The 16,016-nt window shown below is 43.4% G+C and overlaps 1 protein-coding gene across 2 annotated transcripts; it reads right to left on the reverse strand.

Moving 5' to 3' along the window:
• Positions 1–6,311: 6,311 nt before the first annotated feature.
• lysmd4 (LysM, putative peptidoglycan-binding, domain containing 4) lies at positions 6,312–10,976 on the reverse strand. Of its 2 annotated transcripts, none has more exons than XM_023814254.2 (3): positions 10,832–10,976; positions 9,754–10,028; positions 6,312–8,965 (listed from the first exon to the last, which is right to left on the reverse strand). In XM_023814254.2, the coding sequence occupies exons 2-3, from the start codon at positions 10,024–10,026 to the stop codon at positions 8,441–8,443; spliced, it is 798 nt and encodes a 265-aa protein (XP_023670022.1). In that variant the 5' UTR covers positions 10,027–10,028; positions 10,832–10,976; the 3' UTR covers positions 6,312–8,440. The 2 variants fall into 2 exon arrangements, with proteins under 2 accessions (XP_023670022.1, XP_023670023.1); XM_023814255.2 differs by lacking the exon at positions 10,832–10,976 and adding an exon at positions 10,416–10,551.
• Positions 10,977–16,016: the final 5,040 nt, after the last annotated feature.

A 16,016-nucleotide genomic window follows, 5' to 3' on the forward strand; every position in this document is an offset into this window, starting at 1 on the left:
TGAATGGTATATACATTCATGCGATTATATTAATGTATTTTTAAAACTTTTGGCATTAGTTGTTGCCCACCAAGTGGAGGCTGAATATCATGCATAGTCCAAGTAACCTGATAAATGATGACAAAAACATTTGCACCCAAGGGTCTATTTTGAGGGGAGGGTATTGGAGGTTTATTGCAGTCTCCAGCAGAGCTCTGCGCAGGTTATTGGGCCTCACACCATAAGAGGGCCGTCCACGACGTGCCTGAATGTTGATTCGATCGATCAGGCACTTCAATCTGCTTCAACATCTCCTCCAATTGTTTCAAGATATTTACTTACATTACTAGATGATTTACATACCTCATATCTCTATGCGAATATCTCATACGACACTGTACTGGTAACTAACATGTTACCTGACAAATGTACTTCTATTAGTATTCCAGAGAGGTAATTTTTAGGATAATAGGATTGCAGTATGGATTTTCCATTTCCATTCATCGGAGAGCTTGTTAGTGTGTGTGATGATAAACTGACACCTTTTGCTTCATCCCAGTGGCTGTATATTGGCAGAGTGGGCAGTCAGAGAAGAGCTGCGTTCATCTACGCTTAAGCACCAACAAAATTCAAGTTTCCTTGGAAATGTTCTTTGGATTCAACGTGGGGACAGAATATAAAGTTCAAACCCTCAGAGATTGTCTGAGCATTATTGGATACTTATAACCGGCACGGAGAAAATGATTAATGAAGGTTTACATTATATGTAATGTACCCCAAGCATATCACTCTGCTGGACTCCCAAGAGTCAAAATCCAATTTCATTTCCTTAGACCACAGACAGAAGAGCACACAGGAGAAACCCATGGTGAAGGCTCCCCCTACTGTTCAGTCATTGCATGTGCCATGGATAAGCAAGGCTAGCATAATATCAATCAGCAAGTAAAAGGTTATTCCACCTGTAATTTAACAGACTTTTATTTGATATAATTTAAACTCTTGTCACTTGAGATCTACATTCATCACATTAAAGAGAAATCATTGCATACATCATATCAATCAACCAAATTGACAAGAAAAGGGAGGGGGAATCAGTGTACAGGGTTGGGATGAAGGACATGCACTTGTACCTTCGAAGAACATCTCTTCATACCTCTGACAGATTAACTAAAATGCATTTAGTCACCAGAGAAAATCTGCACTTTCTGTTAGGAGGGGTCCATCTCTGTTTGAGGCGGGGGAGGCATCTTCCATGCCAAGCCTGTGCATTTTCTGCAATGTGCGAGTCTGGGACTCGAGCCAGTTGCTAACCACAACGGCACAGCTGTGACACTTCTAATCTGGCTCGCCTGTCACTCCCCGTACCTGCGAGCTCACGCGCTCCGGGTCTTGCCGTGGTCATTAGCGTAATCCCCGACATTAACATGAGCGCCCCCTAAAGGACACACGCTACACGTGAAACGTGACACGAAAACATGTTTAGTGAAAAACCATGCAAAAAAATTATGTACATTCTGTTCTGTTTAATTACATTGAAACAATATAACGCCAGGCCTCCGGGCACAGGGAAGGTACCTCCGCATGCTAGAGCTACGCCTATGATCACACAGAGAGCACAGTCTTAGTCTGTGTCTTAGTCTGTGTCCATTCTGCCCTCAGCTTTGGCAGTCATCTTCATTCTGCCTTCCTCAGGGCTTATCACCACCACCACCATCATCATCATCACCACAATCATACTTTAACTTCTCCCTTTCACTAGATCTCTGGTTGGCCAAGAGCCCCTCCCCAGCAGTATGGGGGGGGGGGTGTTTGTGCAGTATACTATATATTGATTAGTCAGAGAGATGGGCAGTAATTCATTGGTTATGGAGTGAGAGATTTCAAAATCTCTCCATAGTGCATAAAATTAACTTCAGAAATGAATGAGTGAGGTTTTTACTCAGTGGGGAAAGAAAAATTGTGTCACGTCTGGAGAGCACCTGCCTGTAAACACACTGTAAGATGGAATGCATAACAGCATGAGGACTAAAACAAAAGAGAATTTACAATTTGGCAAATTTCAGCCTTACAAAACCTTTAAAACGAATGCATCGAGGAGTGGATCAGATTCAATTCCTGAACTAGTACATCAAATGATAAAGAAAAAATTCAAAAGATGGCAGAAATATTGATCAATTGTGTGTGGCTCAATGGGTTATCAGGTCGCCGGGTCAAATCCTGTGGTTGGCAGAGCGATGTCGCCGTTGGGTCTTTGAGCAAGACCCTCAACCCCAATTGTTCCCTGCCTGAACATGCTTTTTCAATTGTACGTCTCTTTGGATAAAAAAAATCTGCTAAATTAAGATATATGCAAACTTACCCTCAGATTCTGTATATCTGAACAGAGATAAAATCTGCCTTTAAAAATTGTACCAAAACATCTAGGTTTGTTTTCAGTGGTATTTTTCCTGGCCTTTTCCTTATAAGGTGGACTTACGCGATGCTGAAGGAATCTTGAGGGACTCCCCGTGGTTAAGCTCAAAGCAGAAAAAAGGTTTGGCATTAAAAGCTTTGTGATGCAGCATAAATCTTCACAGGAGGGCATATTGAATAGGAAGTGTTCTTCTGAATTGGGGTTAGATTCATACAAATATAACCAATCAAAAGAAGTCCCCTGAATTGGACCCCCTCAGTCTGCAGAAATACAATAATGCATATAAATCTGACAAACATACCAGTATTAGTATTATTACTTGAAAAGGATAAAATGCAGTAAAAAACATCAGTCTGTAACCATTAATCTTTTTAAATGCAAAAACCAGAGCACAAGTCCAGTTCAGGATTCCTTTAACTTAAGAACAAGCGAAGGACTTAGGATTTTACACAACAGAGGGACAACAGAATTGATTAGTTTTTATCTTGTTTTGTCACCATGTGGTTCATGGAGGATTATAGTATTGGCAACGAGTTTTAAATATTTTTTGATCCAGAAATTATCATTTGAAATCAGATACTTCTTAGACCACCTTTGTATCGTAAACCAGTGTTATTCTGTGATCCACACTTGTGATGACAACCTCACAATCAGATCTTGAGTGAGATTACAGGACAGGAGCGATTCTCTGCGCGCTGCTGATTAGGACTAATAGCAATCTGATTAGGGTGGCTGGACCCCATCGGCATTAGTTTCAGCCCTAGCTATAGCCAGCAGCTGCAGTGGGACTGACATTATTGAGTTTTCTCTGCAAGATGGTTTTATGCATTTTGCATAAATATTACACAGGGATTGAAGGCCACGCATCACAGCTTTCCTTGCCTTTGCTACTAGTTCAAATGATCACACAAATATGAGCTTGTGAAACGTACATTCAGTGGGTGGTCAGTGAAGTAACAGACTGTCTCTGTGATTGTCACCCAACCATTTTCTGTAACCACTTGTCCTATTCAGGGTCACAGCAGAGCCAATCCCAGACGCTACAGGTGCAAGGCAGGTGAACAAACTAGGATGGGGCACCAACCCATTGCAGGGCACACTTAACATGTTCTTGGACTATAGCGGGAAAACCTCCAGCAACACGAGGAGAGCATGGAAACTCCACACCCAGAGCTACGGTGCTCCCAACACTGTGAGACAACGGTGCTAACCACTGTACCACCGAGCTCGTAACATTCAAGCGATGGCAGTAAACCATAACAGTGGATCTCATCAAAGACAGGGGGCGGGGAATAAGGGCCTGGTTCAGGGGCCTAATAGGGAAATTACTCTGATGACTCAGAGATTTGAACTTGTAATCCTCCAATCAGGGTGCAGCACCCTAACCTGATGAGTCACAGCACCCCACGGCTAAAAACCGGCTCCTGAAAATGAATCCAACATATGCCAGCTTCCTGAATTTTATAGCAATAAAGCATAAAATTTCAGGAAAACAATCCATGGTTTCACTGAATCGAACCAAAACAGATTTATTTCATAGTAAATGAGCAGAATAGAAGGGTTAACCCTCACTCAGCTGTGCTGTTGACAGGACGGGTCAGCGCTGTCTAGCAGGGAGGCTGCCTCTGATCCAAGGGTCAAAATCAGCGCACTTTCTCAGAGCCTGACCTACATCCACTCAGCCGTTGTGCATTTCCAGGTAGGGGACAGACACCGATGCTAGGGGCCAGCTATTTGTACAGACAGAGTGCTTAAGACCACAACACCTGACAGGTCAGCGATGGGTAGAGACAGCATTTAGACACCGGAACAGTGCAAGTATCCCTTTCACATTGAGATGAATAACTATAATGGCGATCTATGTCCACTGGATTACAGAGGACCTTGTGACATGTGACCATCACCTCAGCCAAATGACAGGCTGTTTACTCTCAGCTGTCATATAAACAAGATCAAACTTAATTACAAAACTGCATGGATTTAGAGTCGTTTTTTTGTTTGAACAGTAAGATAAAGGAGGAGGAATTTCTAATGCCTCCGCGGTTTTCGATGAGGTGGGGTTTCACGCAGATTCATCCCCCCCCCCCCACCGAACACACCTCCCTCATCAGAGGCTCAGTACAAAGGCTTTTCTCACACTCGGATTACCAGACCCAAAGGCAACGCGGTGTGAAACAGCCATACCGCGAAGGCAGAGCCTCCAGCCGCGGTCCATCTCCTGCTATTTCTGGTTACTGTGAGACCGTTGCCGTCTGTGGTCAAGCTGTTTTTCGTAGGCAGAGAGTAACTCTACACCTACAATCAGAGGCGTAATTCCATGTTGCCTTTCATGTGCAGATCGTGCTCGTCTCAAAGCGATCGTCCCCGTCGGTATCGCCCGGCCCATGAAAAGACATCTTAACCTTACGTGAACCCCGAGGTCAAGGGAAACGGAGAGCTCTTTGTCCTGTTTGCATTCTGCTGGTAAATAAAAGGGGGATATATTGTGGATTTGGTTAGCAGTAGGTCCTGAAGGCAACCAGGAAAGGAACAGAAAAGAAATGACATGTGGAAGGCGAAGCACGGCCTTCAGCTGATTAAGCAGCCGGAGTGAGAAAAACCAGCTGCGGCCTCCTGATTCGCGGCCTTGGAAAGCGCTGCAAACCCACGTGCTAAACAGCTAATTGATTTTTCATTAGGACAGAGAAGCACACTGATGCCCCACATGGCCTGCCTGCCTGCCTCTCTCACACACACACACACACACACACACACACACACACACAGCCCAGTGACATTAGCCACACAGCTGTGCAGGGCAGTATCTGGAACCGCAAGGGACTAGGAGCCGGTCGGCCAGCAGCCAACGTGATTTAAGCCCAGAACCAAGGTAACCTTCGGAAATCGGTGCTGGCTCCCAGCTGGCACTCCAACAACATTGTGGAATGGAATAATTCAGCTATTCTTTTGCCGTGTAGCTTGGCAGAGGGACAGGAATAGGCGAAAGTGTCCATATTATTAAGCAGTGCTTCTTTAAAAAAGATTTATAAGTGTTACATACAAAAACATCCTTAGATTTTGCTGTAACCTACCATTTTTGGGATGAACCTGAACTACAGAAAAGTGGGATAGTCAAAGCCAGGACCTAGTTTGTTGACTAACCAAGAACTGGTAGCTTCGCTAGTTTATTGTTGTTTATGAATATACAAAGGATCACAGAATGACAGGCGAATAACCTGCTCAAACAGGAAACTCCCAACGGATCCTGGCTTGCACTCAAAAAAAAAACTGGAACTGCATAACCAGAAATATGACAGATAATTACAACTTCATGGGAAGTCATGGGTAAGTAGTTGATTGATTATTAACAACAACAGATGACAGTTAATGACAGTTATCACATTTTGACCTCAAAGCACAGCAGCTAAAAACCAGTGCTTTCAATGATGAAACGAATGTGACGAATGAAACGAAAACCTAAGACATTTTCTGTAACTACAGGTTGGATGGATTGATGGAGAACAGTGGGCGCAAGACATCCGCAAGAAGCGTCCATGTTAAACCAAGGTCGACTGCACTTAAGAAGGGTGAAAAAGACAATGGCTCATACGTGAATATGAGAAAAGTCAAACAAACTCTGCTCAACTAAAAGATGCCAAAGCAATTCAGAGAAACCTGCACCTCTGTCACGTTTACAGAACTGCCCCTCTTGGTAGAGCAGAAATATACAACACATTTTATTCAACTCTGCTCTCCCTCTCTACTGCTCCACCTTCTCACAACCTGTTTTGATCGGACAACACATTTTCATTCAAAAGCAAAATGAATGTGATGTTATGGATGACTTTCTGAGAACACTCCCCCTGTTGGTCATTAACCAGAAAGACGCAACAAAGATTAGTGACCAGACACTTCAGGACAAGACAAATTACACTTCATCAAACGTCAGAAAAACTTTAATAGAAAAACTATTCAGACGTTACAAACGTGGTATTTTCGTCTGAATTCTCATTTTCTGTATTAACGTGAATATGAATTACTGCACTGTTAAGAAACTGACATTCTTTTTTCCTTCTGTATTAAAATTATTTTACATACCAAGTATTAGTTTGGCACATAATCACAGAGAGGTAAGAGCTGTTGAGATCAGAGGCATTAAACATGATGCCAAAGAACAAAACTAAATGAAGCATCATTGGTGTATCATGAATATTTTTACAATAGGCCCATATTCCACATCCGCAGTTCAATTGCAGTGTGATAAGATTGTACCACTAAAATAATCTTTAATCCACAGAAAAATGCTATAAGTTTCTTGAAAATAACTGAATAAATTTAAAGGTAAGAGTAAACATAAACCGAACCGTTTACAGAAATTCCATCAAAAGTCATTTAATTGCAATAAGATCACATGATAATTACGTGTTTTTGAGAATTGATTAGCGAGTCCAGTCAATCCAGATTTAATTAAAAAACAATACTAGTTTTGTTACATATACAAGAAACATATACAAGAAATCAAAGTGCCTGTGAATAAGAGCAGTAATGCACTGAGATCCTAACACGTGAGGCCAAAGAAGCAACCATGAATATCACGATTTGTCATCCACATTTGCTGAATGAAAAGACGTCTTATGTTCAGCTTAGAGCCAGATAAATCAGTACTGCATAATCCATACAGAAAGGCGCTTTATAAGAGAAAAACCTGACATACCTGGAAGCTGACGTCAGCTTCAGGAGGGGAAGCCAGGCAACCGAAACCGGATCTGAATCCCGCGTCGATCACTGTCACCGCACATGTGATTCTTATCGGACAGCAAAAATTCTCCCACGCAGCAATATGAATGAACTCAGGTTAAATAAATTAACTCAGATGGTCACTCAGATTACAACATGCAGTTAAAAACACCTGTACTTAAAGGTGCTGAAGCACCTAATGCCAAGGGCAATATATCACTGAGCCACACCCTAGTGAAAGGTCAAATACGTCTGACAAGCGGCATCTTACACGTTATCGTACAAATAAAACTGCAATTTTTCCCATGAAATAAGTTATGGAGAAAACAGATATAGATAAATAATAATATTATCACGAAGTACAGACAAATTATTTACATAGGCCCATATCATACAGATCAAAATGGGTTATGGCATTTCCCTTACTGTATAATTCATTTAAAAAAGGTTTAATATATATAAAAAAAGCATAATTACAGAATTTTCCACATTGGTTCAACGTTATTGGCTTTGTAAAGTCAACCTGGCTACTGTATCATTAAAGCCGAAAATACCAATACTTTTTAAGGGCATTATTAACAGAGATCCACTGTTTTCTGTAAAAATATAAAAGTAGCGGCCCAACCTCTTTTCGGAAGCACTAAATGAGTTTAGAAAGTAGGGAAATCTTAATTCTAGCATCACCACACCGTACAGGACATCCCTTAATGCTCAGCACTATTTAGTTTACTCAAGTTGCAAAGGTGCAACTGTTTTTCATATAAAATACCAGCTTATTAGAATAACTGAAGAAAGTCCTATACAGCAAAGGACGTAGGTAGGGATGTGGAAGCATCACCTTGTTTATGACATTTCACACTGGTGTTTTAATCATCTGATCGTTTAGTGGCTCAAAAATGCCCCAGCTTGGGTGGCTCTAGACTATTTTAGCTTAAAATGTCTTTATGCATCCTAAAGAAATGTCGGAACTTACCTATTGCCACAGATGAACAGTATGCTGGCTAAAGATAATAATAATAATAATAATAATAATAATAATTTAAAAAAAACTAAAGAAAACTCAAGGCTGCGTGCCGGGTGATATAAAGAGCTAGAACCATAACAAAGACAAAAGCTGTAGACAAGTGGACAAATTAGAGGAAATGCACACAGAAGGCAAAAATGGTGTTTTTTTTAAAGGACAATTATATGAATGCAAACGTCTTTCCGTTAGTAATATGGGGAAGGCTGACTGACATTGTGGCAATAAATCCCACATGTAGGAGATCTGCCATGATCATAATCATGATGATCATCAGGTCCAGAGCAGCTCTTTTTCCCTTCCTCATTTCCCTACTGAGAGGGAAGCGTGTGGCTGAGCAAGCTGCCGTTTGTCTCAGTGCCATTTGAGGTAGACATGGAGGTGTTGACCATGCTCTCGAGTGGATGTATCACTTTGTCCTGCGTTTTGTAGTAAACGACATAAAAGAGAGGCAGGATGACCCCGATTAAAAGCATGAGAACCACAGCGTTCCACCATTGGATGCCCCAGTCCGCCCCATGGCTGTGTGAAGAGCCAGCCCCGGGTGTCTGCTGTGGGACCCCCGGGCCACTGGATGGCACTTCGTCCTGGCTGTCCGTGGTCTGAATGAGCCTCTCGATGTCACGGTCGATCTCTTTGAGGAAGTCAGCATAATCAGGGAGATGTGGTGTGGCGGTGCCCTGGGAGGAAGGCAGGTGGGATTCTGGGTGCGGGGAAATCAGCTTGTTGTTCAGCTCCGTTAGAAGGCCGTGCTTCTTCACTGGGATTTTGATGGATTTCAAGGCATACAAGTCTTGCTCACGGATCAGGTTGTTCAGCTGTTTTATGTCGGCTACCTGTTTTACGAGAGAATCAGTCACCCCTCCTGCAATATTCTGCTACCCTTTTTTGGACAGTAACTTACTAATCATTAGTTAAGTTCTAAGGAGATTAACTAGATACTGTGGCCCAGTCACGAATTCCTACTCCTCGCAACCCCCAACTTCTACATTTTCTTGCACTCCTACACACTCTCCCCAACAATAAAAAAATAATAATCTTTGTTAGGCCGACTTTGTGTGACTTGTGCCAATGTAATCAGGTTCATAAGATCTGCATCTGTGCCTGAACCTTCATATGCTACCACTCTGCAGCGCTGATTAATTTTTGGTATAATTTACCTGAAGCTATGACTAGTTCCAGATCTTCACCCATACATTGTGTCGGCAAAGTTTGAAAATGCTCTGCCAAATACTTTTTGAGTTATCACACTACCGAAAAGAGCAGGATCAAAACCATATGTACCCCCTGTCAAAGACAATTTTGATCCAAAACTAACTCAGCCTAAACTCTAAAATCAGGAAATGTAAGTGGCTACAGATCAATCCTTACCTGCTCACTGAGTCAGTGCAGTGAAATCTGAAGGACTGAGGACCCAAAGTGACCCAAAGTAACCCAAAGTCACAAGCCGTGAGTCCACCAGCATGCCCCATTGTCAGACACGTGGATGACGCACACAGACTTCTAACCAGAAAGGGGACCTGCCATTGTGCGCTTGAGCCAGGTGTCTTAACTGCGTCAGTAAAATGTCCAGCGGTATAAAAACTCTAGAAGTGTGTTCCAGCTTCTAAGCGATTGGACTCACCTTGCAGCCGTACTGCAGGGCCAGCTTGTTGAGGCTGTCGCCGTGGGAGACAGGCCGCTCCAGCAGCAGGACGCCCCCCACCCGCGCCTGCTCCTGCCCCTGCCCGGACCTGCACCCGCGGGGCCTCCGCTGCACCATGCCCAGCTCCTCCTCCGAGGACTCGGCGGAGTCATCCCGCGCGCCCCTGAAGACGTACACCTGGCCATCTGCGCTGGCGTGGACGTCCACCGGCGCCTGGAAGGCTCGGGGGAACCTCTCCCCATGGCTCCCCATGGCTGCGGGATACAGAGCGGGGAAGATCGGTCACCTCACGGACAGCTCGTGGGAAGGGGAAGGGGAAGGAGAAGGAGGCTCATAAGCGTAGACAGGAAAGTTTGTTTTCACTTCACAAATGAAACAAGCGCGTTGGTTTTGGTAAAAATAAAAATGCTGAGTGCAGCTACCCCCCCCCCCCCAAAAAAAAACAAATAAGCAATACAGCTGTTCATCGACTTGAAATGCACAGCGCTGCTGAAATGGGCTGCATATGCGCGACACTTTACTGAGTAACCGTATGGTCTAGACCTCGAACTTGTCTGTCAGACGTGCTTATCACAAGCCTACAGTCTGTGGTGTCCCCACAAACCCAAGGCTGCGATCAGCGGACTAAAAACAGTCATTACCGATGGCAGATCAAACGCATACTCTTCTGCGGGCTCCACACTCAAGACCGACGAGTTTACTGACAATCAGGAGCTCACACTCGGTGTCCCGGTTAACCCTCAGATTAGGTAAATCCGAAGCCTGACTGTGATTCTCATACTGGACACTATCCTGGCGATTAGCTGAGGAGTTCATTAGCCCCGCCATAAACACATTTAAAACGCTGCCGATCGGCCCTGGAGACCGCATGCAGTATTAACGGCGCATTTTAATGACAGCAGCAAAGCAGAGAGAGGTAAAATCACGGATTTTTTAAAGATCAACTACCTGTCTACATGAAAAGTTATCCTGACAGCGCATCGATAACGAAACTGCTGTAAGTTTTAAGAAATTCATGACTTACAAAGCGAGAAATTCAGCCATAAACGGTACTCACCCGCTTTGAATGCAGGGTATTTGCTGCCTACATAATAACAAAACACTAAAAGGCTCACATTATGGTAAGCCTGCGATACAAAGTAACCACCGCGATGTGTCGCGGCAAGCCCCAGATGAACAGGAACATCCACCAATCACGTCAATAGTCGACGACGCCACTAGCCAATAGTGCAGCAGATTTTTCTTTCGGTTTTCAAGGTAGGTAGACGGAAGCTCGCTGCTACGTGTTATGTACCCTAGGTGGACGTATTATGTACGTAGCATACCTTTTGTGCGTCCCTCGGAAGTTAATGTATTGCATGTGTGTGGTTTCTTTGTGCTGCATCGATTTTCTTCGAGTTTTTCGGTTTCTTTCCGCAATCCAAAAGCATGCAGTGAGGGTAATCTCTAAATTGCCCGTATTGTGTGATTGTATGTAAGTATATCAATGTCCCACAATGGACGAGCATTTCATCCAGGATATTACCCTGATCTGTAACTCGTGCGTTTGGTAAAATGCTCCAGGGTCTCCGAGATCCTGCGCCGAATAATTGGTTGGAAATAGATGCATGAATTTCTTAAACATTTCGCACACAAAAGGTGTGTGACCATACCTTTTTTGGACCACTAGAGGGCAGCAGTAGACTAACTCAGGAGTAATGTGCATTGAAAATATTTTTTTCCACTAGAGGGAGCCAATGTGTATTAGAATTTATTGTCTTGGCAATGCACACAAAAATGGAAAACATGTCACGTGATAAAAGAACAACTAAAGATTTCGGTGTTTCAGATAAAGTTCCCTTTAGTCGTAAACATGCCACTTATGACAGTATGAAAGAAAAGCAGTCCACAGAGGTACAACACCTGAGCACCTGTGTGTTTTAGAGATACAATTTAATTAGCACCTGCCTGGTGGGGGACATTCTAGCACCTGAAACACCAAGTAGTGAAGCAATTATGAGCACAACCGGGTCTCGCAGCCGGGTCTGTGAAGCCTACCTGAGACAATACTGAAGCCCAATAATCAGGAGCTACAACCCACTCAGCCAATCACATCTCTCCGTGTCTGCACGTGTATACCTGAAATTTAGGGAATGGTCATCTTAAACTGTATTTTACTTGTCACAATGCATTGTGACAAGTAAATGTAAAATAGTCCACATGCAAAATAACAGTCACAAAGGCCTAAGTTTGTTTGTCGGTCTTTGTATTGCCTTTTATATTCAAGTCAATTCAGTTCAATTTTCTTTTTATATAGCGCCTTTCACAACAGAGTCGCCCCAAGATTCTTTGTATGAGTGTTTTGGGATATGTTACTACATAATTAGACAGAATAATACAAAAACATGGAAAAGGAAAGAGAGAAATGAAAGAAAGAAAGAAAGAAAGCCAGATGACAACGAAGGAGAAAACATTTATTAGTATTTTTAGAAAGCAAATAATTCTCCATGTTATTAATGTAGTGCAGGGTCTTTTCCATAAGCAGTAAATGCAAAATGGACTATCTGACGACCTGCAGCAAAATGATGCTCGATAATCCTGCATGTTCTGCATCGTCTGCAAGCCCTTGCTCTGCATCATTATCTTCACCTCAGATGGCCCTGAATTGATTCCTGCCGAAGCGTGGAAGTATTAACATGGGTGATCGCTGATGGCTTTTAGAGGCCACTGGGGGCATTGCTGGGTAGGATCGGGTTTGAAAACACAAAGGGCAGAGCAGAGTTCAGCCCGGCTGCACCTGCAGAGATGCAGCCGGGCAGAATAAGAAGGTAACGACAAGGCTTACATCTCCGATGCCGGATTAAGGACCTTTGTCTAGCCTTTGTTGAAGAGGGCTGTGGTCTTTAACTTTGATGATTAAAAAAGGAGATTTATGTTACTTGTCAGTCTCTGTATAGCTATGAAACCATGTTTAAAAATGCCACATAACTGCCTTTGGAGAAAAAAAATACAAATATATTTTGCTTAGATATAAAATGTATGACCTTTAAGGTTCTGGCAGTTTCACATGGATATTCATTCATCTGCTGTAAACCTGATGTTAGGATCAAAATAAAGGTCACATAAGTAATGAAATTGGTCAAATTTACTGGGGAACTAATTATCTTAGGTGTCAGTGCTGGTCTCTGCTTTCACACTACGATATCCTCACTGTCCTTAAGCAAAGGTCACATTTCCAGTAGCTCATAAACACCATGGGTCTTCAGGTACTCCAGCCAGGCCCTGCATTTGTCTGGAACAGAAAAGATTGCATCCTTCGTTTGTCATTTTTCAGTTTTATCTGTGTCAAAAGCCTCATCTTTATGTATTGTTCAAGCCCCCTTTCTTTGTGATGCTCTCCCATTGGTCCCACGTCCTGTCAGTCAAAACAGAGACGATGGCATTTGCTAGCTGCCATGTTTGGTTGAGAGTCCACTGAGCTGGGCGGGGATTCTGCTCCTCCTGCCTTGTCACCTGATGCTGGTGTCCGGCAGGGCGTGTATCAGGATGTATCAGCTCTGAAGAACTTTGCCCTGGCCTGGGCCTCCAGGGAAGCTCACCAGGTGCTCCGTGTGTTAATTATTGCTGACAGAACGGTAACCCTAAAACTGCCCTCCTGTGATGGATCAGGTGTACCCGCGGACTGTCTACCGAGTGGGATTCATATTCTTTATCTCGGAGCCTCTGGGCAGTGCACAATTACGGACAGTGCCGGAGGCGGTGAAGAAGCTGCTCATTCAGATCGCAGTTAAACACCAGTGTGGTCTGGAAGTGTGGAATTCAACGATGTCTCCTTATGCTGTCCCTTCACACGAACGTTGTGAACAGGTGCTATATTGTCAAATGTTTGCTGATGGTTAACAATCAAAATAATTAAATGAGTGAATTAAATACATTTTCTGGATTGAGTTTGTCATTAAGTTTATAAATTTCACCTGGAAGTAACAGGATTCTATCCTTGCTGTTTCATTGGCTGTTCCCGATTTAATTCAGGACTTTCCTTCAGCCAATGGCAGCTAGGTGGCAGTGTGGAGCCTTCTCGGGCCACCTGAATCCTTACCACTTCTCATTGTAGACCTTGACCGCTCCTTCTAGCTGAATTAGACACTAAATATGAACTATGAAAAAATGAATTAAATATAAAAAAAATTCCCATATAGGTCATAGGTTTTAAATAAATGTGATTGAAATAATGATGCTTTCAGATGATGAGCTTATTATTAAAGGGCTTTGTTATCGATGGAATCACTCGGTCTGTCTGCATTACCCATAATCCTCTGTATTACAAGAAGGGAAAATGGGCATGGCGACATCTGCTGCTCTTTGTAGATTGGATAAGAGCACTTTTTGAGGTCCACATTGGCCAGAGAAAGACAAAATGACAAAACGAACCCCCCCAGCCCTGCTTCACGATGGTGTCTAATGAGAGAGTGCAACTTGCGTTCAGTTGCGGTGAGGAGGTTTTCACACCCTGTAAGATTCAGTGACGCTGATTCCTTCGGTCCACTGCACATGGTCATCCATCCATCATCTCCATGACCAGTGCTGAGTCATGGCTAGCCCATTAAGCACAGGGAATAAGGCAGGAGACAGTCTGATACAGCTGACACACCACACACACTGAGCAAATAAAAGAGTCCTCAATTCTGATGCTTTCATCCTTTGAATGTGGGTTAAAGCTGAGGTTCCAATTAATCAGACAAATCGGCAATTTACTTCGCCATGGAAACTAGCTGCTTATGTTCCACAGGGTGTAAACTTTTCTTGGATACTTTCTGTCTGCACTCTGTTGTGCTTTAGGCACAGAGAATATTCACAGAGAATATTCTTACTATCATTATTAGCTATAAATTAGGTGTGTATGTGTCTGGGGGGGAGTTCCTTTTGCTGAAACAGTTAAATGTCCCCTCCCCCCCTTTTTTGATATCCGATGAGCATACAAAATCTACAGAGGTCTACAGAGTCCCCGCGGCCCTCGAAAAGTCTGTGTAGGTCACCGCTATAAATTGCTCCCTGGCCAAATCACCCTGTTCTGCAGCGTTCCACACTGAGTAAATGCTTGCATTTTTGTGCAGGTTTCGGATACATACAGGATCTCCATAAACGACGTGTGACACGTCCTACCTGCAGAGGCAAGTGCTGCAGTTAGCATGACCTCCATAAGCCAGAAGCAGCCTCCGTGAGTCATTTTACATTCACGCTTCACCTCACATATTGTCTTACTTGTGACAGTTCAGCACCACACACTGCTGACTTAAAAACAAACGTTTAACACTGCCTGTAAATGCTTCTCCTCCTCCGTGATGGAGACAGGCAGCGGGGGCAGGGGTGACGGAGCGTGAGGACTGAGCCTGAAGATGCCCCGTGGATGAACTGTGAGGAGTGGGAGTCCAAACCGCGTGGCTGTGACAGAGGACATGATTACACTTTAATCCAGGATAATGCCTCTTTGCTCACACATCAGAGGATTAGGCAGCATGATGCCCAGTGGGGGGGCCGTGCCTCGTTGTAATGTATTTATTTGCATTTTTGCATGCTGTTAATGGAGTAATGACAGATCGGAAGACAATGCTGCGTTTTTCGTGGAAATATCTCTCTCAGATTACATTTGCACGAATGGTTTTCATACTGCAGTACCAGGTTCTGCTTGGTGAGTGGTACTGACAACAGCTCACACCAGTAGACTTTTGGATTAATACCCTGATTAATACCCTGACACACACACACACGCTGCACTGTAAGGAGCGCATTGTCCCAGCTGTGCAGGATCGGCTGTCCGGTTATGCGTGTAAATGTGTGTTTGTTGTGGCTGACCTGCCTAATAAGCCTGGCTAATGAGGCGGGTGGTAATGGTGGATCGGGGCAAAGACGCCTGACTCTGACTCTGGATTAGCGGCACAGCAGCATACACAAGAACTAGGGACAGGAGGGAGTAAAGGACACAGTTAAGGGCTCTCACAGCCATTTCAACATCCTAAAAGGAGAAAGGTAACACTTTACCCAAAGCTGTCATCTATTATGCACTATAGATACCTTCATAATGCATTATAATGGTCAGCATAAGAATTAATAAAACATCACTGCATCTTCTATTGACATAAAGCATTACAGTGTTTATGATCTCATCTATAATGCATAATCACTATAATGTGTTATGCCGTTTTTATAAATATTTATAGCCATATTTATAATGCTTTATGAATGCATTATAATGTATTATGAAT

Source organism: Paramormyrops kingsleyae, chromosome 11 (genome assembly GCF_048594095.1).
Source record: "Paramormyrops kingsleyae isolate MSU_618 chromosome 11, PKINGS_0.4, whole genome shotgun sequence".
Taxonomy (NCBI): Eukaryota; Metazoa; Chordata; class Actinopteri; order Osteoglossiformes; family Mormyridae; genus Paramormyrops; species Paramormyrops kingsleyae.

Coding starts and splice junctions, on each gene's coding strand:
- lysmd4 (XM_023814254.2), bottom strand. CDS start 10,026: ATGGGGAGCCATGGGGAGAGGTTCCCCCGAGCCTTCCAGGCGCCGGTG. Junction 8,966..9,753: donor CCCTGCAGTACGGCTGCAAG/GTGAGTCCAATC, acceptor CTCGTAAAACAG/GTAGCCGACATAAAACAGCT.